The sequence below is a fragment of the Bos indicus x Bos taurus genome, chromosome 7, assembly GCF_003369695.1.
Source record: "Bos indicus x Bos taurus breed Angus x Brahman F1 hybrid chromosome 7, Bos_hybrid_MaternalHap_v2.0, whole genome shotgun sequence".
NCBI lineage: Eukaryota > Metazoa > Chordata > Mammalia > Artiodactyla > Bovidae > Bos > Bos indicus x Bos taurus.
In genome coordinates this window covers 99,887,728-99,911,985 of record NC_040082.1, presented here as the reverse complement: position 1 = coordinate 99,911,985, position 24,258 = coordinate 99,887,728, and the positions used below count along the sequence as shown (strand labels likewise).

The window sequence follows — 24,258 nt, the reverse complement described above, 5'->3', positions numbered from 1 at the left end:
CCCCTGATATTTTGTGTTTTATAAAATTTATTTCTACATAAATGCACACCTTTCTGAAACCTCAAGAGTGAACACTGAACAAATCAGGTGAGGTCCCTGTCTGTTAGGGTCTCACATTCTGATGGAGAAAGAATATTACAATAAAATAAATGCATATGTGACAAAAAGTCCTCAGGCATAAACCAAATGAAGAAAGGGGAAGATTTTTGTAGAATGTGGAAGGTTTGTAGCATGTGAACTTTATCTTTGGAATAGGAATCAGAAACAAAAGTAGAATGTGACCAGCAGGTTTGTCAAAAAGAGATCAGAATACAAAGCCAAAGAATAACAAAAATGCAACAGAAAAAAAAGAGAGAGAGAGAGAATAGGGCCAGCTTCATCCACTATTGGACCATATCAAAAATGGTCGTGTTTCAGTCCCTATGTCGCGTCTGACTTTTGTGACATCATGCACTGTAACCCATCAGATTCCTCTGTCCATGGGATTTCCCAGGCAAGAATACTGGAGCGGGTTGTTATTTTCTTCTCCAAGGGATCTTCCTGACTCAAGGATAAAATCTGGGTTTCCTGAATTGCAGGAGGATACTTTACTAACTGAGCCACATAGAAAGCTCATAATTTTAAAAAGTAATAAATGCACTCAAACACAGAAAAGACAGGAATAACTAATTCCCACACCTCAGGGGAATGAGATGGATACTGTAATAAGACAGTGGAGGAATAAAGATGTAGTGAGTGTGTGGTTCCTTGGGTCTGAGGTCACTTTAGCATGCGTACTGCTTCATGTTCTCTCTGAAAACTGATTCTTCTGTTGAGCTCTTTATTTTTATTGTTTCTCTCTTAGCAGGAACTAGGCTTCTTTCAAAACTATTCTTGTGTTTACTGCAATGGATAAGAAATGTTTTTGACTGAGTCCTAGAGTAAACAGGTGGCCCAAGTGGTAAAGAACCCACCTGCCAATGAAGGAGATGTAAGAGACATGGGTTCAATCCCTGGGTCAGGAAGATCCCCTGGAGGATGGCATGGCTACCCAGTTCAGTATTTTTGCTTGGAGAATCCCGTGTACAGAGGAGAGTGGCAGGCTATAGTCCAAAGGATGGCAGAGTCAGACACGACTGAAGTGACTTCACACCCTCGCAGGCACAGTGAAACAGGAAATTTACATATGATCTAGTATGTGTGCACAGACAAGGAATAAATACACAGGTATGCACCTGTGCAAACACACACAAACACACAAGGAAGCTAAACAAAGAAAACCAAAAACATTTACTACATATGACACATCCTGATATTTTCATGTTTTACTGTATTCTATTTTGGTCTTACAAACTGCATAGACTGTAGCTGTAACAGGTCTGAACCTCTAATAGAATATAAAAAACATTCCTCCAGCATGTCTTGCAAATCTATTTACTGTTTCCCAGCTTCATTTTGCTTTCTAATCATAGGCAATTTCTTTGAGAACACATTCTTTCATTCCTTTACGCAATATATATTCAGCTACTGTTTCCAACTAAAGTATGGGGTGTTAAGGATTATGTATGACATTGATACCTGGCTCATGACATTCACAGTCTAGCAGAGAATATAAATATGGAATTAAATTAAAATTACACACTGATTACCTTATTGTGTAAATTATTGTAAGAGAGTATCTTTTGTGGAAATGTTTAAAAAAAGAAGATTCATATAGATGATATGAGTTCAGTTCAGTTCAGTAGTACATTCTTGTCTGACTCTTTGCAACCCCATGCACTGCAGCACGCCAGTCCATCACCAACTCCCAGAGTTTACTCAAACTCATGTCCATTGAGTCAGTGATGCCATTCAACCATCTCATCCTCTGTCAACCCTTCTCCTCCTGCCTTCAATCTTTCTCAGCATCAGCGTCTTTTCCAATGAGTCAGCTCTTCGCATCAGGTGGCTAAAGTATTTTAGTTTCAACTTCAACATCAGCCGTTCCAATGAACACTCAGGACTGATCTCCTTTAGGATTGACTGGTTTGATCTCCTTGAAGTCCAAGGGACTCTCAAAAGTCTTCACCAATATCACAGTTCAAAAGCATCAATTTCTGGTGCTCAGCTTTCTTTATAGTCCGACTCTCAGATCCATACATGACCACTGGAAACACTGTAGCTTTGACTAGAGGGATCTTTGTTGGCAAAGTAATGTCTCTGCTTTTTATTGAAGAATTACTTTTTTTTTTTTTTTACTTTACAATATTGTATTGGTTTTGCCATACATCAACATGAATCCACCACAAGTGTACATGTACTCCCCATCCTGAACCCCCCTTCCACCTCCCTCCCTGTACCATCCCTCTCAGTCAACCCAGTGCACCAGCCCCGAGTATCCTGTATCAGGCATGTCTCTGCTTTTTAATATGTTGTCTAGGTTGGTCATAGCTTTTCTTCCAAGTAGTAAACATCTTTTAATTTCATGTTTGAAGTCACCATCTGCAGTGATTTTGGAGCCCCCCAAAATAAAATCTGTCACTTTTTCCATTGTTTCCACATTTATTTGGGATGAAGTGATGGGACTGGATTCTATTATCTTAGTTTTAAGCCAACTTTTTCCCTATGGACAGAGCTTCAAGACATTGTACAGGAGACAGGGATCAAGACCATCCCCAAGGAAAAGAAAAGCAAAAAAGCAAAATGGCTGTCTGGGGAGGCCTTACAAATAGATGTGAAAAGAAGAGAAGCAAAAAGCAAAGGAGAAAAGGAAAGATATTCCTATTTGAATGCAGAGTTACAAAGAATAGCAAGGAGAGATAAGAAAGTCTTCCTCAGCAATCAATGCAAAGAAAGAGAGGAAAACAACAGAATGGGAAAGACTAGAGGTCTTTTCAAGAAAATTAGAGATACCAAGGGAATATTTCATGCAAAAAAATGCTCGATAAAGGACAGAAATGGTATGGATATAACAGAAGCAGAAGATATTAAGAAGAGGTGGCAAGAATACACAGAAGAACTGAACAAAAAAGATCTTCATGACCAAGATAACCACGATGGTGTGATCACTCACCTAGAGCCAGACATCCAGGAGTGCGAAGTCAAGTGGGCCTTAGAAAGCATCACTACGAACAAAGCTAGTGAAGGTGAATGAATTCCAGTTGAGCTATTCCACATCCTAAAGGATGATGCTGATGCTGTGAAAGTGCTGCACTCAATATGCCAGCTAATTTGGAAAATTCAGCAGTGGCCACAGGTCTGGAAAAGGTCAGTTTTCATTCCAATCCCAAAGAAAGGCAATGCCAAAGAATGCTCAAAATACCACACAATTGCACTCATCTCACATGCTAGTAAAGTAATGCTCAAATTCTCCAAGCGAGGCTTCAGCAATACGTGAACCATGAACTTCCAGATGTTCAAGCCGGTTTTAGAAAAGGCAGAGGAACCAGAGATCAAATAGCCAGCATCCACTGGATCATTGAGAAAGCAAGAGAGTTCCAGAAAAACATCTATTTCTGCTTCATTGACTATGCCAAAGCCTTTGACTGTGTGGATCATAATAAACTGTGGAAAATTCTGAAAGAGATGGGAATACCAGACCAACTGACCTGCCTCTTGAGAAACCTGTATGCAGGTCAGGAAGCAACAGTTAGAACTGGACATGGAACAACAGACTGGTTCCAAATAGGAAAGGGAGTATGTCAAGGCTGTATATTGTCACCCTGCTTACTTAACTTCTATGCAGAGTACATCATGAGAAATGCTGGGCTGGAAGAAGCACAAGCTGGAATCAAGATTGCCCAGGGGAAATATCAATAACCTTAGATATGCAGATGACACCACCCTTATGGCAGAAAGTGAAGAGGAACTCAAAAGACTCTTGATGAAAGTGAAAGAAGAGAGTGAAAAAGTTGGCTTCAAGCTCAACATTCAGAAAACAAAGATCATGGCATCGGGTCCCATCACTTCATGGGAAATAGATGGGGAAACAGTGGAAACAGTGTCAGACTTTATTTTTCTGGGTTCCAAAATCACTGCAGATGATGAGTGCAGCCATGAAATTAAAAGACACTTACTCCTTGGAAGGAAAGTTATGACCAACCTAGATAGCATATTCAAAAGCAGAGATATTACTTTGCCAACTAAGGTCCATCTAGTCAAGGCTATGGTTTTTCCAGTGATCATGTGTGGATGTAAGAGTTGGACTGTGAAGAAAGCTGAGTGCTGAAGAATCGATGCTTTTGAACTGTGGTGTTGGAGAAGACTCTTGAGAGTCCCTTGGACTGCAAGGAGATCCAACCAGTCCATCCTAAAGGAGATAAGTCCTGGGTGTTCAATGGAAAGACAGATGCTGAGGCTGAAACTCCAGTACTTTGGCCACCTCATGAGAAAAGTTGACTCATTGGAAAAGATCCTGATGCTGGGAGGGATTTGGGGCAGGAGGAGAAGGGGACAACAGAGAATGAGATGACTGGATGGTATCACCAACTTGATGGACATAAGTTTGGGTGAACTCCGGGAGTTGGTGCTGGACAGGAGGCCTAGCGTGCTGCGATTCATGGGGTTGCAAAGAGTCGGACACAACTGAGCAACTGAACTGAAATATTTCACTCTCCTCTTTCACTTTCATCAAAAGGCTCTTTAGTTCTTCTTGTTTTCCACCACAAGGGTGGTGTCATCTGCACATCTGAGGTTATTGATATTTCTCCCAGCAATTTAATTCCACCTCGTGCTTTATCCAAACCAGCATTGCTCATGACGTACTCTGCATACAAGTTAAATAAGCAGGGATTCAATATACAGAGTTGATGTGCTCCTTGGAAGCAGTCTGTTTTTCCATGTCCAATTCTAATTGAGGCTTCCTGACTGGCATATAGGTTTCTGAAGAGGCAGGTCAGGTGGTCTGGAATTCCCATCTGTTTCAGAATTTTTCACAATTTATTGTGATCCACACAGTCAAAGGTCTTGCTGTAGTCGATAAAGCAGAAGTAGATGTTTTTCTGGAACTCTCTTGCTTTTTTGATGATCCATCAGATGTTGGCAATTTTATCTCTGTCTTCTCTGGCTTTTCTAAATCGAGTTTGAACATCTGGAAGTTCATGTTCATGTACTGTTGAAGCCTGGCTTGGAGAATTTTGAGCATTCCTTTGTTAGCGTGTGAGATGAGTGCAATTGTGTGGTAGTTTGAGCATTTTTTGGCATTGCCTTTCTTTGGGATTGGAATGAAAACTGACCTTTTCCAGTCCCATGGCCACTGCTGAGTTTTCCAAATTAACTGCCTTATTGAGTACAGCACTTTCACAGCATCATCCTTTAGGATGTGGAATAGCTCAACTGGAATTCCATCACCTCCACTAGCTTTGTTCACGGTGATTCTTCCTAAGGTCCACTTGACTTCACATTCCAGGATATCTGGCTCTAGGTGAGTGATCACACCATTGTGGTTATCTGGGTCATGAAGATCTTTTTTGTTCAATTCTTCTGTGTAGTCTTGCCACCTCTTCTTAATATCTTCTGCTTCTGATAGGTTCATACCACTCTATCCTTTATTGTGCCCATCTTTGCATGAAAAGTTTCCTTGGCATCTCTAATTTTCTTGAAGAGATCCCTAATCTTTCCCATTCTATTGTTTTCCTCTCTTTCTTTGCATTGATCACTGAGGAAGACTTTCTTATCTCTCCTTGCTATTCTTTGGAACTCTGCATTCAAATGGGTATATCTTTCCTTTTCTCCTTTGGCTTTTAATTGTCTTCTTTTCATAGCTGTTGGTAAGGCCTCCTTAGACAACCATTTTGCCTTTTGTCACTTCTTTTTCTTGGGGATGGTCTTGATCACTGCCTCTTCTACAATGTCAAGAACCTTCATCCATAGTTCTTCAGGCACTCTATCAGATCTAATCCCTTGAAATTTTTGTCACTTTTACTCTATGATCATAAGAGGTTTGAGTCATACATGAATGGCTAGTGGTTTTCCCTACTTTCTTCAATTTAAATCTGAGTTTGGAAATAGGGAGTTCATGATCTGAGCCACAGTCAGCTCCTGGTCTTTTTTTTCTGACTGTATAGAGCTTCTCCATCTTTGGCTGCAAAGAATATAATCAATCTGATTTCAGTGTTGACCGTCTGGTGATGTCCATGTGCAGAGTCTTCTCTTGTGTTGTTGGAAGAGGGTGCTTGCTATGACCAGTGCGTTCTCTTGTAAAAACTCTATTAGCTTCATTCTGTACTCCAAGACCAAATTTGCCTGTTACTCCAGGTATTTTTTGACTTTCTACTTTTGCATTCCAGTCCCTTATAGTGTTTTAAAAGGACATCTTTTTTGGGTGTTAGTTCTAGAAGGTCTTGTAGGTCTTAATAGAATCATTCAACTTCAGCTTTTACAGCTTTACTGATTGGGGCATAGACTTGGATTACTGTGATATTGAATGGTTTGGCTTGGAAATGAGCAGAGATCATTCTCTCATTTTTGAGATTGCACCCAAGTACTACATTTCAGACTCTTTTGTTGACTATGATGGCTACTTCATTTCTTCTAAGGAATTCTTTCCTACAGTAGTATATATAATGGTCCTCTGAGTTAAATTCACCCATTCCATATGCAGCCTAAAAAAGAAGATGGAGTCTTTTTTTTTTTTTTTAATCAGTGGAAAATTGTCTTACAATGTTGTGTTGGTTTCTGCCAGACAACATCGCAAATCAACCATAATTATATAAGATGGGCTTCCCTGATAGCAGTTGGTAAAGAATCTGCCTGCAATGCAGGAGACCCCAGTTCAATTCCTGGGTCGGGAAGATCCACTGGAGAAGGAATAGGCTGCCCACTCCAATATTCTTGGGCTTCTCTTGTGGCTCAGCTGGTAAAGAATCTGCCTGCAATGCAGGACACCTGGGTTTGACCCCTGGGTTGGAAAGATTTTCTGGAGAAGGGAAAGGCTACCCACTCCAGTATTCTGGTGTGGAGAGTTCCAGGGACTGTATAGTCCATGGGGTCGCAAAGGGTCAGACACAACTAAGCAACTTTCACTTTCACTTTTCACTTTTATGTACATGTGTGTGTGTGTGTGTGTGTGTGTGTGTGTGTGTATCACCTCCCTCTTGAACCACCCTCTCCTACCTCTATCCCACTCCCACAGAAAGCCAGGCTAAATACAAAATTGTCATATTTAAATAGAGCCCTGTTTTATGTGTCCAGGGTATTTAGGTACTATTGAAGCTGAAGCTCCAATCCTTTGGCTATCTGATGCAAAGAGCTGACTCTGCAAAAATAGTACTGGACTTTAGGTACTATTACTACACTTAGGGAAGAAAGATAATCTAATGTTGACAGCTTGGCTTGTGACATTGTTTTTCCTAATTGTGTGTCTGAGATTGAGAATAGCCTGGAGGCCTCTTGGTACCTCCAAATTTTCTAATACTATACTATATCTTATCACTTTACCTCATGGACTTTCCCATGGATACAAAAGCTTCCTTTCAAACTTGATTTTCTGAAACAAATACCTTTTCAGGTCCTTTCATCTGGGGGTTATCTCTGTCCACCTCACACATTTCCTTCAGATAACCTCACATTTCCGGCCCTCACTTCCATGAGGTCTCTGTTCAGATGTTTGGCAGACTATCTGAACACTCCATAAAACATTGTTGTTGTTGTTATTCACTCAGACATGTGCAGCTCTTTGCAACCCCATGGACTGCAGCACACCAGGCTTCCCTGTACTTCACCATTTCCGGAAGTTTGCTCAAACTCATGTCCATTGAGTCAGGTGATGCCATCCAACCATCTCATCCTCTGTGGCCCTCTCCTCCTCCTGCCCTCAATGTTTCCCACCATCAGGGATTTTTGCAGAGTCAGATCTTTGCATTAGATAGCCAAAGGTTTGGAGCTTCAGCTTCAGCATCAGTCCTTCCAATGAATATTCAGAGATGACTTCCTTTAGGATTGACTGGTTTGATCTTGCAGTCCAAGGGACTCTCAAGAGTCTTCTCCAACACCACAGTTCAAAAACATCAATTCTTTGGCCTTTAGCCTTCTTTATAGTCAAACTCTCACATCTGTACATGACTACTGGAGAAACCATAGTTTTGACTATAAGGAAACTTTGTCAGCAAAGTGATGTCTCTGCTTTTTGATATGCTATCTAAGTTTGTCATAGCTTTTCTTCCAAGGAGCAAGCACCCTTTAATTCCATGGTGCAGTCACGATCCACAGTGATTTTGGAGCGCAAGAAAATAAAGCATAATACCCCCATTGACTTTCTTCTTCATACTAGATCTTTCTTCATAGCAACTATCTCTCAGTACAGTATGCTCTTTATCTAGAAGTAGGTCAGTCCTCAATTTATATTCCCCCAAAACATGGCAGAATTTCTCATCTAAACTCCCCAATACATGTCCATTTGGGGAGGAGGCTAGATATGGGCCAGAAGTTGATACTCAGTGATGGCACAGGGGATCTCTTGAAGGAGAAATTTTCATACAAAAATTATGGATTTTAATTTTTGAATGCAAAATTGTAGAATTTAAACATTATTACAATGCCAATTTCAGATAAAACTAGTCATGTCATTTTTTTTTTTTTTTTTTGTCTGTTTGTTTCCAGGCAGTCACCTCTACTACATGGAATTGGGGAATGATACAGAAATTTCAGAGTTTCTTCTTCTGGGATTCTCACAGGAACCAGAACTGCAGGCCCTCATATTTGGACTGTTCCTCTCCATGTACCTGATCACCGTGTTTGGAAACCTGCTTATCATCCTGGCAGTCAGCTCAGACGCCCACCTACACACCCCCATGTACTTCTTTCTCACCAATCTGTCCTTTGTAGACATTTGTTTCACCTCTACCACTATCCCAAAGATGTTGTGGAACGTCCAGACCCAGAGCAAAGTTATAACCTATGAAGGCTGCATCACACAAATTTATTTTTTCCTACTGTCTGCAGTGTTGGACATCTTCCTCCTCACAGTGATGGCCTATGACCGCTTTGTGGCCATCTGTCACCCACTGCACTATATGGTCATTATGAACCCTCGGCTCTGCTTTCTGCTGGTTCTGGTGTCCTGGACCATCAGTATCCTGAATTCCTTGTTACAAAGTTTAATTTTGTTACAGCTTTCTTTTTGCACTGTTGTGGAAATCCCTGACTTTTTTTGTGACCTCAGTCAGATAATCCAACTTGCCTGTTCTGACACCTTTCTTAATAATATGGTAATGTATCTTACAGTTGTACTTCTGAGTAGTGGTCCCCTGGCTGGTATCCTTTATTCTTACTCAAAGATAGTTTCCTGTATATGCAGAATCTCATCAGTTCAGGGGAAGTATAAAGCATTTTCCATCTGTGCATCTCACCTCTCAGTCATCTCCTTATTCTTTTGTACAAGCCTAGGAGTGTACCTTAGCTCTCCTGCTACCCACAGCTCACACTCAAGTGCAACAGCCTCGGTGATGTACACTGTGGTCACACCCATGCTGAACCCCTTTATCTACAGTCTGAGAAACAAAGACATAAAGGGGGCTCTGAAAAGATTCTTTATGATGGCAAGTCTAAAAAGGTCAGTTATTCTAGATTTGGAGAAGTGCCCAAGATTGCAGATCTCAAAGTCTCAGAATAAGTAGTTGTGATTTTTTAAATCAGACTTTGGAAGTATAAGTTGCCCTGTTATTTATTTCCTAGAATTCTCATTTTTTTCCAACTACTCTACACAATTTAATTACTCACTTAATTACTCTTCTCTGTCAGATATCCAACCATTTTTATTTTCTTCTGTTCTTTCTTCCTATTTTTCCTACTTCATCCCCAAACTTTGATATCAAAAAGTTGGAAATTCTCATTTATCTCATGAAACTGCTTGGGTTTATTAAGAACAATTTCTTTTAAAATGACAAATACCATACCAGATGATGCATCTTAGTTTTGCTAAAAGAATACTCATGAGTTACCACTTCATCAGAAAAAAAAAAAAAAAAAACTAAACTAAACTACAGAGTTCAATTTTATAACATTGTGGGAGAGGAAAAACCTGATACTACAATTTTTCACTTCTGGGTCCATCATTCCTTTTTTGGCCTGAACTGGTGTTCCTGATAATGCAGACCTTAACATAACAGTCTATTTTATAAAAGGTCATTAGGTTTTATTCTCCTGAATAGGATTCTATTCTCTTATAAGACTCTATGTACACATTCCTTACCATAATCATTAGCAAAGCTGATTATCAAATACAGATCTGCCAGTGTAGTCTACACAGAAACTGAAATAAATCAATTGACTTAATATGATCTTTAGCCATATTATAACTATATCAGAGTCATATGATTTAATATGAATCAGAGATGTCATTGTATATAATTAAACAAATTTTAAATGATACTTTGTATTATTACACATGCCATTTATTTTTAAGCTGTATGTATATTCATTAAAGTATGGAATATCAGTGTAAATATATAAGATGATTGATGAACCTGTTTTTATTTTTTCTTATTGACTTATCTCACTCACCCTACTTAAAAATTTCAGGTGATGCCTACAGCTATCGCTTTTTCCATTGTTCTAAATAAAACTTAGCATCTATCCTAAATGTTGTCAGAAACAAAATAAGCAGTGAATGGGCAGTATCATCCACTATTTATCTCACATACACAAAGCAATTCCTTCAACTATCATGATCAAAACTGAATCATAAGAATGTGCTTTCCTGTATAGACATAAGACCTAGGGTCAGCCTGTTTTGTACACAAACATGCATGTTCTTGCAAGCTCTCCTATCAGGAAAGGAACATCAGTGAAGTCACTTTTTTTTTTAATTTTTTATAATTATTATTTTTTACTTTACAATTTTGTATTGGTTTTGCCATACATCAACATGCATCTGCCACAGGTGTACAGGTGTTCCCCATCCTGAACCCCCCTCCCACCTCCCTCCCCATACCATCCCTCTGGGTCATCCCAGTGCACCAGCCCCAAGCACTGAAGTCACTTTTTAATAGAGTTGTGTAGGGGGAAAAAGTTGGATGAGAGTAATTGAAAATGCCATTTGCAAATGTTAGAACACAGTGAAATACAACAAGCAATAGATTATTATCTTTGCTCTAAATATCGTTCCACTGATGATTATATTTGTTAGCAGGCAGAGTAACCATCCATCATAAAATGAAATATTAAAACATATGGTACATATACACAATGGAGTATTACTCAGCCATTAAAAAGAATACATTTGAATCAGTTCTAATGAGGTGGATGAAACTGGAGCCTATTATACAGAGTGAAGTAAGCCAGAAGGAAAAACACCAATACAGTATACTAACGCATATATATGGAATTTAGAAAGATGATAACAATAACCCTGTGTACGAGACAGCAAAAGTGACGCTGATGTATGGAACAGTCTTATGGACTCTGTGGGAGAGGGAGAGGGTGGGAAGATTTGGGAGAATGGCATTGAAACATGTAAAATATCATGTATGAAATGAGATGCCAGTCCAGGTTCAATGCACGATACTAGATGCTTGGGGCTGGTGCACTGGGAGGACCTGGAGGGATGGTATGGGGAGGGAGGAGGGAGGAGGGCTCAGGAGGGGGAGCACATGTATACCTGTGATGGATTCATTTTGATGTTTGGCAAAACTAATACAATTACGTAAAGTTTAAAAATAAAATAAAATTTTAAAAAAAATTAAAAAAAACCATAATGTATTTATTATCAAATGGGATGGGATGGTTTGGAGTTGTTCCAAGTTATACTAGATTTCTTGTGAGTCTGTAATTAGCTGCCAGTCTCTGTAATTAGCTTTCAGTCTCTATATAGTTGGAGAAGGAAATGGCAACCCACTCCAGTATTCTTGCCTGGAGAATCCCAGGGACAGAGGAGCCTGGTGGGCTGCCGTCAATGGGGTTGCACAGAATCAGACACGACTGAAGGAACTTAGTAGCAGCAGCAGCAACAGCTCTATACAGTACTTCTAAGGCTCACCCATGATCCTGTGCCTGGGTGTAGTGCTCATCTCTCTAAAACCAAACTATGGACAGTTCATCCATTTCTATATCTAGGTTAACATAGTTTACAGAAAAAAAATGAGTTTGTCATAAGTAAGTTGTCTTAAATGAGATTGAGGGCCAAAGAATTGATGCTTTTGAACTGTGGTGCTGGAGAAGACTCTTGAGAGTCCCTTGGACTGCAAGGAGATCAAACCAGTCCATCCTAAAGAAAATCAGCCCTGAATATTCATGGGAGGACTGATGCTGAAGGTCCAATACTTTGGTCACCTGATGTGAAGAGCTGACTCATTGGAAAAGCCCCTGATGCTGGGAAAGATTGAGGGCAGGAGGAGAAGAGGTCAATAGAGGATTAAGTGGTTGGATGGCATCACTGACTCAGTGATGGGAGTCCGACTCTTTGTGACACCCACGGACTGTAGCCTGCTAGGCTTCTCTGTCCATGGGATTCTCCAGTCAAGAATACTGGAGTGTGTTGCCATGCCCTCCTCCAGGGAATCTTCCCGACTCAGGGATTGAACCCAGTGTCTCTTGTGTCTCCTGCATTGACAATGGGTTCTTTACCACTAGCGACATGTGGGAGTGAAAGTGAAAGTTGCTCACTGTGTCTGACTCTTTGAGACCCTATGGACTGTAGGCAACCAGGCTCCCTTATCCATGGGAATTCTGCAGGTCAGAATACTAGGCTGTGTATCCATTCCACTCTCCAGGGGATCTTCCCAACCAGGGAATGAATCCAGGTCTCCTGCATTGCAGGCAGATTCTTTACCTTTTTAACCACCAAGGAAATCAGTGCCACCTGGGAATCCCATTGAACAGGGTAAGGAAAGAAAATTTTGTATGACTCCCATCTCCTCTACCCCAAGTCTGGACATCCCAGTGAGAAGGGACACACCTCAAAGTGGGGAAAGAAGAGTGAAGTGAACATCTGTACTTATAATCTGGAGTAACAGGAGGAATATGTGCCCAACAAACAGATATAGGGAGCAAAATTCTTCATAGTTGCTAATTCAGGGCTTAATGGGACACCATTGTTTCTTTTGGGTGTTCAAAGCCTGTCTCAGAGACCGGCATTTCACTTCTTCCTGTCATCTTTCCAGGGGAAAGATTTCAATCTCTACCATCAACCATCCAGCGGGAATTTGTGATTCTTCCTGGAGACTGTTCTCTCAGAGATCACAATCCTTGAGTCTGAAAGCCCCGTAGACATTGTAGGAGTGAATCAGAGAGAAGGAAAACCAAGAATGTTTACCCGAGCCCATCCTCCCTGAACTATGGCCCCCAATTCACTGTGACTGGTTGCTTGTTTGCCTCATTCATTAATTAATTTACTTATGATGCCTAAAAAAGAAGTGAATACTGTACTCAGCAAAGCAAGGTCAATGTTGAAAATTAAATTGAAGTGTGTGTTAAGTCACTTCAGTCGTGTCTGACTCTTTTGACCCTGCAGAATGTAGCCCACCAGACTCCTCTGTCCAAGAGAATGCTGGAGTGGGTTGCCATGCCCTTCCCAGGAGATCTTCCCGACCCAAGTATCAAACCTGCATCTCTTACAACTCCTGCATTGGCAGGAGGCTTTTTCACCACTAGCGCCACCTTGGAAGCCCAACTAGAGGATAGAATGGGAGATGTAAAGTGCTTCTGGTAAAAGTGGAAAATAAGTCCAAGGATCTTTGTAATTAACTGGTGTAGAGAAATATCCTTATTAGCAGAGGAGGGAATACACAGTGAAGTGATGGCACCATTAAAAGATGGTGCATACTTGACTGTATATTAATGAGAAACATAGACCAAAGAATTCTTGAAAGGATTCTCTTGCAATAGCATTTCATTAGATATATTTCTCATGGTATCCTCTCAATGTGGGTATTCACATGAAAGAAAATTATATAATATATCAAACCAGACATGGTAATGATCTTTACTTTCAAATTATTTCATTATCTGTGAAGGTGAATTATTTGTGAGTTTGTTAGATATGTACTTTCTCCATCGTAATTTGTCTATGGGAGTCCTTTCCTTTTGTATAATGATGTCATAGTATTTCTATTGCCATTTTTCTTCACATTCATTAAAAAAAGCAAAAGGGGATTTTTGTTTTTTTGTGTGTTTTTTAACCAACTAGCTGTTTTACATTTGGTTCATTTATGTATGTATAGATTTTTTGTTGAAGAAGGGAATACTAATTTTCTAGAGTTATTGGGAAACATCCCCTCACAAGTCAATGCTTTGAAACTCCATGGGACCTAGTAAACACAGGTTATCATTCTCAGATTTGGAGAAAATGTTAGATCAAGTTTGAGATAAGGTGTAATGAGGTGAGACTTCTGGAAGGCAGAAGAGTTCATGGAGAACTAAGAATAGACTGGATTCACCTGATTGCTACTAATCTGGTCTCTTGGGAACAGAGACTCAATAGGAATCATTTTTTTTTTTGTTCAGATCAGCATCCCACAGGGAAATTATAAACTCAGAAGTTGGGGCAACAATGGAAATGGTGCCTAAGGAGCAGCCTAGGGAGCTATAACTATCTCCTCTGCTGTAATTCCTTAGTGTGTGCATTCCTGGTGCTGGAGAGGACTTGATTGTTGCTTTTGGAGTCTTATCATAGCTCAGGAACCAACACTTTGCTCCTTCCTGTTGGCTTGTCTGAAAAAGAGCTTCTATCTCCATTGCTGATCATCCAGACAGCAATTCAGACATCCACATAGAGATTTTTCTCTTAGGGACATTATCCAGGTACATCTGAAAACTCAATAAGTAGGTGAGAAAAAAGGTTCAGAGAGAAATGAACCTGAAAAATTTTACCTAAGCTCACATAAGAACCAGACCACTCTAGCCCTGAGACAAGAGCTTGCCATATGACTATACTAGAGAGACTAATTAACCTATAATTAATTCACTTAATGTGGTAAAAAGAGAAGTGTCTTCTGAACTTAGAAATACAAGGAGTATTGTTGCAGCTAACTCATGGAATATAAAGTTCAGCTTAATGAGAATGAAGAAGGAATTCAAGGCATAGTGTAGTTCCCGTAGAATTAGAACATGGCTGAGGATATTTACAGTTAAGGGGAGTTGTATTATAGAATATTAGTTTCAGAGTCTTGTGCAGTGAACTAAAGGCAGTTTTTAAATGCTTAAGATGGGATGTATTCGAGCATTTATTTACTAGAAAGATTCATTTTTTTTATTAGATAGTTTATTTTATGATATTGAGCCACACGAACTGTTATCAAATTTTGTCAACTAATCCTTTGTTGGTTGCATATTTTGTAAATATTTTCATGTTTTGCATCTTTTATTTTCATGTTTGTTCATGTATCATGTTTACGTTTGAGTATGTTTGTGTGTTGATTAGAAACAGACTAAGGGAGGTGAATATTTGTTTGCATAGATGTCCCTCATGTTGGATATCCATATGGATTACAAATTGTACCTAATATGAAAAAGAGTTATGCTAACAAGCTCTACTTTACAACTATTTCATTACTGAGAGGTGGGGAAGCAACAGTGACACTTGAAACGCAGGGGGAAAAATCAAATTCATCTCATTGGCAGTGATAACCATTCATTTGTTAACAGGAAGGAACTACTCTATTTACTTACTGAATAAATCTGTCGAGCTCCTCCAGACAGTGTATACTACTCTTTTACTACATAAAAGAGAACGTTAGCATTTACAATGGTTCCATTGACCGCCCCCCCCCCCCCGTGACAAAACAAAACAAAACAAAACTAATATATGGTACATCAGAGATTCAAAACTCAGTTTTCAAGTGCCCAGAGTCTTTTCATATGGTATCATTTAAAAAAAAAATATTTCACCATTTCAACTTTTAAAATGTACAATGATTGTTGTACCCTGTATATTTTCTGTTTTAAATTGAGAATTTATTTCCTGTGATCATTATTATAATGGAATGTTTAATTAGTAAAGGATCATAACATTGTAAAATGTTGTTTGTTTTTCTGGAGACTAAATTGTGTGTATGTTTTTCCTGATTTATTAGGTATTCTGGGCATTGATGAGATATAACTGGGGTTCAAATATTACCAGAACCAATAAATTTTTTTTTTCTCATCACAATTTCTCAGGAACCACGTGAATATTCTAGATCTTTTCACCTACTGATGTGTAGGTCTCTCCTCTGTTTTTTTTTTTTTTTTTTTTAAATTTTATTTTATTTTTAAACTTTACATAATTGTATTAGTTTTGCCAAATATCAAAATGAATCCGCCACAGGCATACACTGTTTTTAAATTGACTTTTATGTTTTCTTAAATACAGGACACAAAATGGTCATATAAATATGGATCTTCATGTTTACATATCCATGGGAGGCTTACCAACTGGAATTTGGGTATTATTTTTACATTCTTTTATTTACTGAGGTAACATTGGTTTAAAACTTTGCATAAGTTCCATGTGAATATTATATTTTGACTTCTACTACAGTGTGCTCACCACCAAAAGTTCAGTTTCCATCCTTCACTACACAGTTGTCACTATTTACCCATTTTGTCTGCCCCCAATGCTCCCTGCGACAACTACTGTGTTCTCTGTATCTGTGTTTGTTAGAGCTATTTCCTTCCATCATACCTCCTAGTTTAGATGAACATCTGTCAAAAATGGTAAGACTTATTTTGCCTGAATAGTATTCCATGGTGGACACCTACCACATCTTCTTTATCCATTCATCTATAAATGGCTGCTTCCATATTTTAGTTGTTTTCAATAATACTGCAATGAACATTGGTGTGCATACCTCTTTTCAATTTAGTGGGACTTTTGGGAGGTGTGGGTAAAATATTCAAAAGTGGAATTTTTGGATGATATGTCAGTGTTATTTTTAAATTTTGAGGAACTTCCACACTGTTTTTCAATAGTGACACCACTAATTTATATTCCTACCAACAGTGCATAAGGGTTACCTATGGTCTTCAACCTCTTTAACACAGTATTTCTAGACTTTTTGATTAATAGTCCTCCTAATGGGCCAGAGGTGATATCTCATTTTGGTTTTGCTTTGCATTTCACTAAAAATTAGTGAGGTTGGACATCTTTTCCTGTGCCTGCTGGTCATTTGTATGTCTTCTTTGGAGAAAACGTCTATTCAGCTCTTCTGCCCACTTTTGAATTAGGTTGTTTGTAGTTTCATTGCTGACTTATATGAGTTCTTTATAAACAATGGGTATGAACCCCTTATCTGATACATTATTGGTGACAATTATCTCCCATTTAGTAGGTTGTCTTTTCATTTTATTAATGTTTTGCCTTGCTGAGCAGATTAATTAATGTAATCCCATTAGATTATTTTTGTTTTGTTTTGTTTTTTTTCTGCCTTGGAATTATCTAACAATATATTGCAAAAGAGTGTATTGCTTTTGTCTTCTTCTAGAAGTTTTATGATTTCTCAGGTCTTGCATTCATTAGTTTAACCCATTTTGAGTTGATTTTTTTGTTGTTGTTAGGAATTAAAATTTTATTCTCTTGTTACAATTGTAAGTGGGTTTGTATTTGACTTTATTTTTTCCTGCTATTTCATCATTATTGTTTATAAACATTGTAGTTTTTTATATTGATTTTATACCTGTAACTTCATAGTATTCATTTGTTATTTCTAATAGTATTTAGTGGGATCTTTAGAGTTTCCTACTCAAAAATTTATGTCATCTGTGATTTATGATAGATTTACTTCCTTTCCAATTCCAAAAAATAAATGTATTTTATTTATTTTCTTGCCTCATTACACTGGCTAGGACTCCAATACTATATTGAATAATAATAGGAAGAGTGGGTACCTTTGTCATGTTTCTAATCTTAGAGAGATTGCATCTAGTTTTTCAACACTGATTATGATGTTAGCAGTGAGTTTGTCATATATGGGTTTTATTATGTTGAGATAAATTCCCTCTATACCCACTTTATTGAAAATTTATATGGTTAAAGTTTTTATGAATCTTTTGAACTCTCTTTCAACATCAGCATCTTTTTCTGGATCTACTGAACTGATCACATGATATTTATTCTTCATTATTGCTGTTTTCCATGTTAATTTACAGATGTTAAAACATCCTGGCATTCCAGAAACATAAACCACTTGACTACACTTTTTTATGGTGTGTGGTCCTTTTAAGAATTGTTGTATTCTTTTGTTAATATTTCATTGAGGCTTTTTGCTCTATGCCCTTCAGATCTATTGCACTACATTTTTTTGCTCTTGTTGTTGTTCTAGTTTGGTTTGGGAATCAGGGTAAATTTGGTCTCATGAAGTTATTAAGGATGGTTTTTTTCTCTTTTAATTTTTGGAAGAGTTTGGGGATGATAAGTAGTGTTTCAAAGAATTCACCCCTGAAGCTGTCTGGTCCAGAACTTTCAATTTGGGGGAGCTTTTTGGTTACTGTTTTAATATCTGTACTTTCTTTTTAATATAAGTAATTTATTTATTTTACTTTACAATATTGTATTGCTTTTGCCACACATTGACTTGAATGTCTGTACTAAATGATAGGTCTATTCAAATGTTCTATCCTCTAATGATTCAGTTATGAAATGTCATATAATTCTAAGATTCTGTTCATGTTTTCTAGGTTGTCCAATTTGTTGACTTATAGTTGTACATAATCTTTTGTATTTCTCAGGTATTCATTACTATTTCTCCTTTTTCATTTCTGATTTTATTAATCAAAGACTTCTGCCTTTCTATTTTTTTAGTGAATCTAGTAAAGGTTTGCCAATTTTGTTTGTTTTTTCAAAGAACCAGCTGTTAGTATGACTGATCATTCCTATTTTTATAGTTTTTATTTCATTAATTTCTTCTCTGATTTATATTATTTCATTCTTTCTACTGAATTTGAGCTGTATCTTCTTCTTTTTCTGCTTCCTTTAGATATAAAGTTAGATTGTTTGTTGAGAGCATTCTTGTATCTTGAGGTAGGTCTATGTTCTTATAAATTTCCCTCTCATTCTTTTGCCCATCTCAGAGATTTAGACATGCCACATTTTCATTTTTATTTGTCTTCAGATATTTTTCTTAATGACTCCTTTGATTTCTCAATTGACCAATAGTTGCTCAGTAGCATGTTGTTTAGCCTGCATATATTCTTGATTTTTTTCAGTTCTCTTCTATAGTTAATTTGTAGTTTCATACCATTGTGATCAGAAAATGACTCATGAAATTTCAGTCTTCTGAATTTATTGAGACCTATTGTTTCCCAACATATGGGAAACAATACTCTTGAGAAAGTTCCATGTGCACTTGAGAAGAATGTATATTTTTCTGTATTTGGATGGAATGTTCTGTACAAATCTATAATGTCCATCTGGCCTAGTGAAAACGTAAGGCTGTTGTTTCTTGTTGATTTTCTGTCTCAGTGAGCTATGCAGTGATGTAACTTCAGTTCAGTTCAGTCATTCAGTCGTGTCTGACTCTTTGCGACCCCATGAATCGCAGCACGCCAGGCCTTCCTGTCCATCACCATCTCCCAGAGTTCACTCAGACTCATGTCCATCGAGTCAGTGATGCCATCCTCTGTCGTCCCCTTCTCCTCTTGCCCTCAATCCCTCCCAGCATTAGAGTCTTTTCCAATGAGTCAACTCTTCGAATGAGGTGGCCAAAGTACTGGAGTTTCAGCTTTAGTATCATTCCTTCCAAAGAACACCCAGGGTTGATCTCTTTCAGAATGGACTGGTTGGATCTCCTTGCAGTCCAAGGGATTCTCAAGAGTCTTCTTCAACACCACAGCTCAAAAGCACCATTTCTGTGGCACTCAGCTTTCTTCACAGTCCAACTCTCACATCCATGCATGACCACAGGAAAAACCATAGTCTTGACTAGACGGACCTTTGTTGGCAAAGTAATGTCTCTGCTTTTCAATATTCTATCTAGGTTGGTCATAACTTTTCTTCCAAGGAGTAAGCATCTTTTAATTTCATGGCTTCAGCCACCATCTGCAGTGATTTTGGAGCCCCCAAAAATAAAGTCTGACACTGTTTCCACTGTTTCCCCATCTATTTCACGTGAAGTGATGGGACCAGATGGCATGATCTTCGTTTTCTGAATGTTGAGCTTTAAGCCGACTTTTTCACTCTCCTCTTTCACTCTCATCAAGAGGCTTTTTAGTTCCTCTTCACTTTCTGCCATAAGGGTGGGGCCATCTGCATATCTGAGGTTATTGATATTTCTCCTGGCAATCTTGATTCCAGCTTGTGGTTCTTCCAGCCCAGCGTTTCTCATGATGTACTCTGCATAGAAATTAAATAAGCAGGGTGACAATATACAGCCTTGACGTACTCCTTTTCCTATTTGGAACTAGTCTGTTTTTCCATGTTCTAACTCTTGCTTCCTGACCTGCATATAGGTTTCTCAAGAGGCAGGTCAGATGGTCTGGTATTCACATCTCTTTCAGAATTTTCCACAGTTTATTGTGATCCACACAGTCAAAGGCTTTGACATAGTCAATAAAGCAGAAATAGATGTTTTTTTGGATGTAGAAGAAGTGTCAAAGTCCTCCTCTATTATTGTGCTGCTGCCAATTTCTCCATTTAGGTCTCCTAATACTTGCTTTATGTATGTCAGTTCCTCTATTTTAGATGGATATATCTTAACAACATTTAGTAGAACTTTATGTTCTCCATTTTTAGGTCTTCTTGAACTCTCAGTTTAAAAAAAAGGCACCCTCATCCACTGTTTTTACACTTTTTTACACTATTCATAGAATCTGTCACCATGTGGCATGACATAAGATATTTATGTGCTTATATTTTTTATTATTATTTTTTGGCTTTTCTTTCTTAGAATTTAAATCTAGAAAATGGCTAGTATTCAGCATATATTCCTCAAATGGATAAAAATATTTCTCATTAAAACTGTGTAATGCACGATCCCTTGAGAGAAAATCTGAAAGCTTTCTGCACATCATAATCTAACTGGGACTACCTTAGCACTGTAGATCTGTCTTTTCCACTTAGGTCAGTATTATGCCTCTCTCTCTAACAGAATTCCTAGTCAAAGATGTTACAAAACATCCTTTAAAAGTGAGGATTCATTAAAAATACAGATGAAAAGATGGATGAATAGATAGATAGGTAGGTAGGTAGGTAGAGATAGATATAGATGTAATTGCAGCATTTTCAAATGAATAATGCCCATTTGGGTAAAAATTATTCACGCTATTTTTTTTTTTTTCATTCCTAGTCATCAACACCACAACATGATACCAGGAAATGATACACAAGATTCAGAATTTCTTCTTCAGGGATTATCAATGAAACCAGAGCTACAGCCCCTCATATTTGGGCTTTTCCTCTTAATGTACCTGATCACTGGGTTTGGAAACCTGCTCATCATCCTGGCTGTCAGTTCAGACTCCCACCTCCACACCCCCATGTACTTCTTCCTCTCCAACCTGTCGTTTGTAGACATCTGTTTCACCACCACAACAATCCTAAAGATGCTAATTAATATACAGAGCCAGAGAAAAGCTATATCCTATGAAGGCTGCATCAGTCAGATGTATTTTTACATGCTGTTTGCAATGTTGGATGATTTTCTTCTGACCGTGATGGCCTACGACCGGTATGTGGCCATCTGCCACCCCCTGCACTACACAGTCATCATGAACCCTCGACTCTGTGGACTTCTGGTTCTGTTATCCTGGCTCATTAGTACCCTGCTTTCCTTGTTAGAAACCTTACTTGTGTTACGGCTGTCTTTCTGTACAGATTTGGAAATCCCTCACTTTTTCTGTGAAATCAAGCAGATTGTCCAACTTGCCTGTGATGATACGCTTCTTAATGATACCATTATGTATTTTACAGCAGTGCTGTTGGGTGGTGGTCCCCTGGCTGGTATCCTTTACTCTTACTCTAAGATAATGTTCTCCATACATGGAATCTCATCACCTCAGGGGAAATATAAAGCAGTCTCCATCTGTGCATCTCACCTCTCAGTTGTCTTCTTATATTATTGTTCAAGCCTAGGAGTGTACCTTAGCTCTGCTACTGCTCCCCACAACTCTCATTCAAGTGCAACAGCTTCTGTGATGTACACCGTGGTCACACCCATGCTGAACCCCTTCATCTACAGTCTCAGAAACAAAGACATAAAAAGAGCTCTGAAAAGAGTCATTCACATAAAAAGGGAAATTGTTCTGGGTTTGAAGAAGCATCCTTGAAGAAGACCCCAAGCTTTGGAACAAAAACTCCTATTCTTTGATTAGATTGTGGATGTTGAGCTTGCTTTTTCTATTCATTTCCTGGAATTTCTGTTTCTTTGACTTTTACACTTTAAATAAATTGTGCACTCACTTTTTGAAGCTTTTTCCTCTCTCTGATGAAAAGACAGTTATCCCCATTATCCACTTTCCTATTTTCAAAAAGTTTTTCCTAGCCTAAGAACAGAAAGACTTTGAAAGTCTGGTTAATTTCACGGTGCTACATGGATTACTTATGAATAATTTCATCTCAGATGATATATGCACATGCATGCATGCTCAGTTTCTTCAGCTGTGTCCCACTCTTTGTGACCCCATGGACCACAATGATGGATTCTCCAGGTGAGTATACTGGAGTGGGTTGTCCTGCCCTCCACCAGGGGATCTTCCCAACCCAGGCATTGAATTCACGTCTCCTGCATTGCAGGCAGCTTCTTTACCACTGAGCCATTGGGGAAGCCCCATGACATATGTATTATCTCAAATATTTTCAAAAGAACTACAAATACTGGAAAATGGATAACAAAGTGTCAATAAGCATATATTTATCATTAATATTTTAAATGCCAATGAGCTAAATGTTTCAATTAAAGACATAGGGTGGCTGATTGAGTTAAAAAAAAATAAGACTTCTATCTTCTCTATGCTTTTTATAAGAAACTCACTTCAGAGCTAAAGAACCACAAAGAATGATAGTAAAAGGGTTGAAAATATATTTCATGCATATGGAAAGTAAAAGAAATAGGAGATATGGAGAACATTATCTTGGGGGGGGGGGGGCGGGAAATAGACTTTAAAACAAAGGCTAAAACTTGGTGTTTGTGCTTGGCTGAGGAGCCAATGAGGCCAAGCTACTATCTGTGGGATTATGACTGAATGCCTCTAAGTCAGAATCCCGCCCAGGCTGAAGGATTCGGCAGTGCCACAGGAGCCTCAGATAGCCAGTCCCCTGCCGTCTCCACCAACGGCCCCTGCCCATGACCTTTGGGGCATGGCATGGCATGCCCTGCCCTGCGAACGGACTGGGGTCTAGTGCAGATAACCCTTTGTCCTGGGGCATGGGGAGCTGCCCCTGCCTGTCATGCACCGCACATTCATGCGGAACCTGGTGCTAAACCATTCCTAGTCAACCTGCTTCTGGGTGGAGGTTTCCTTTGTAGCTGAGCAGCTCCCTCCCTGCGATCTATTTTTGACACAGGTGTTTGTAAGGGGGTGGGGGAGTAGAAATTTAAAAAGATAAAAGAAAAAAAGCCAAAACTAAATATAAATACATTATATAATATTAAAGTCATCAATACAAGAAGAGTGCATGATAGTTGCTAACATATAGGTGTTTAGTATGGGCTTCCCATGTGGTGCTAGTGGTAAAGAACCTGACTGCCAGTGCAGGAGATGTAAGAGTCATGGATCTGATCCCTGGGTTGGGGAAATTCCCTGGAGAAATGCACTGCTACCCATTTCAGTATTCTTGCCTGGAGAACCCCATGGACAGAGAAGCCTGGCAGACTACAGTCCATAGGGTCACACAGTGTTGGATACTACTGAAGTGACCTAGCACAACCCACACACATGTAACATAATATAGGAACACCTGGAAAAGACCCCAATGATGGGAAAGATTGAGGGCAGGAAGAGAAGGGAGCAACAGAGGATGAGATGGTTGGATGGCATCACTGACTCAATGGACATGAGTTTGAGCAAACTCCAGGAGATAGTGGAGGGCAGGGAAGTCTGACATGCATGCTTCAGTCCATGAGGTGGCAAAGAGTTGGACACAATGCACTGACTGAACAACAACAGTGGGAAGTTGCTGTTGAGCACAGGGAGCTCAGCTGGGTGCTCTATGAAGACTTATAGGGGAGAGGATAAGAGGGAGACTCAAGAGGAAGGGACGTATATATACTTACGGCTGTCGCATGGCAGAAGCTAATACAATTTAGTTTCGATACAACGATACAATACAGAAACTACACTGTAAAGTAATTATATTCCAATTAAAATTTTGTTTAAAAAGACAATCATGGTCAATCTTAATATATTGAGGTCAGCTGGTTAACAACTTCCCTCTATATACCAACTCAATCCCCC

General features: G+C 38.8%; 2 protein-coding genes across 2 annotated transcripts; both read left to right on the top strand.

Moving 5' to 3' along the window:
* Window positions 1-8,573: 8,573 nt before the first annotated feature.
* On the top strand, window positions 8,574-9,572 carry LOC113896389 (olfactory receptor-like protein OLF4). The gene has a single exon (XM_027548590.1). The coding sequence runs from the start codon at window positions 8,574-8,576 to the stop codon at window positions 9,570-9,572; it is 999 nt and encodes a 332-aa protein (XP_027404391.1).
* An 11,596-nt stretch (window positions 9,573-21,168) lies between these two features.
* Window positions 21,169-22,131, top strand: LOC113896388 (olfactory receptor 7A17-like). The gene has a single exon (XM_027548589.1). It carries the CDS (start codon window positions 21,169-21,171, stop codon window positions 22,129-22,131), a length of 963 nt encoding a protein of 320 aa, XP_027404390.1.
* The last annotated feature ends 2,127 nt before the right edge of the window (window positions 22,132-24,258 follow it).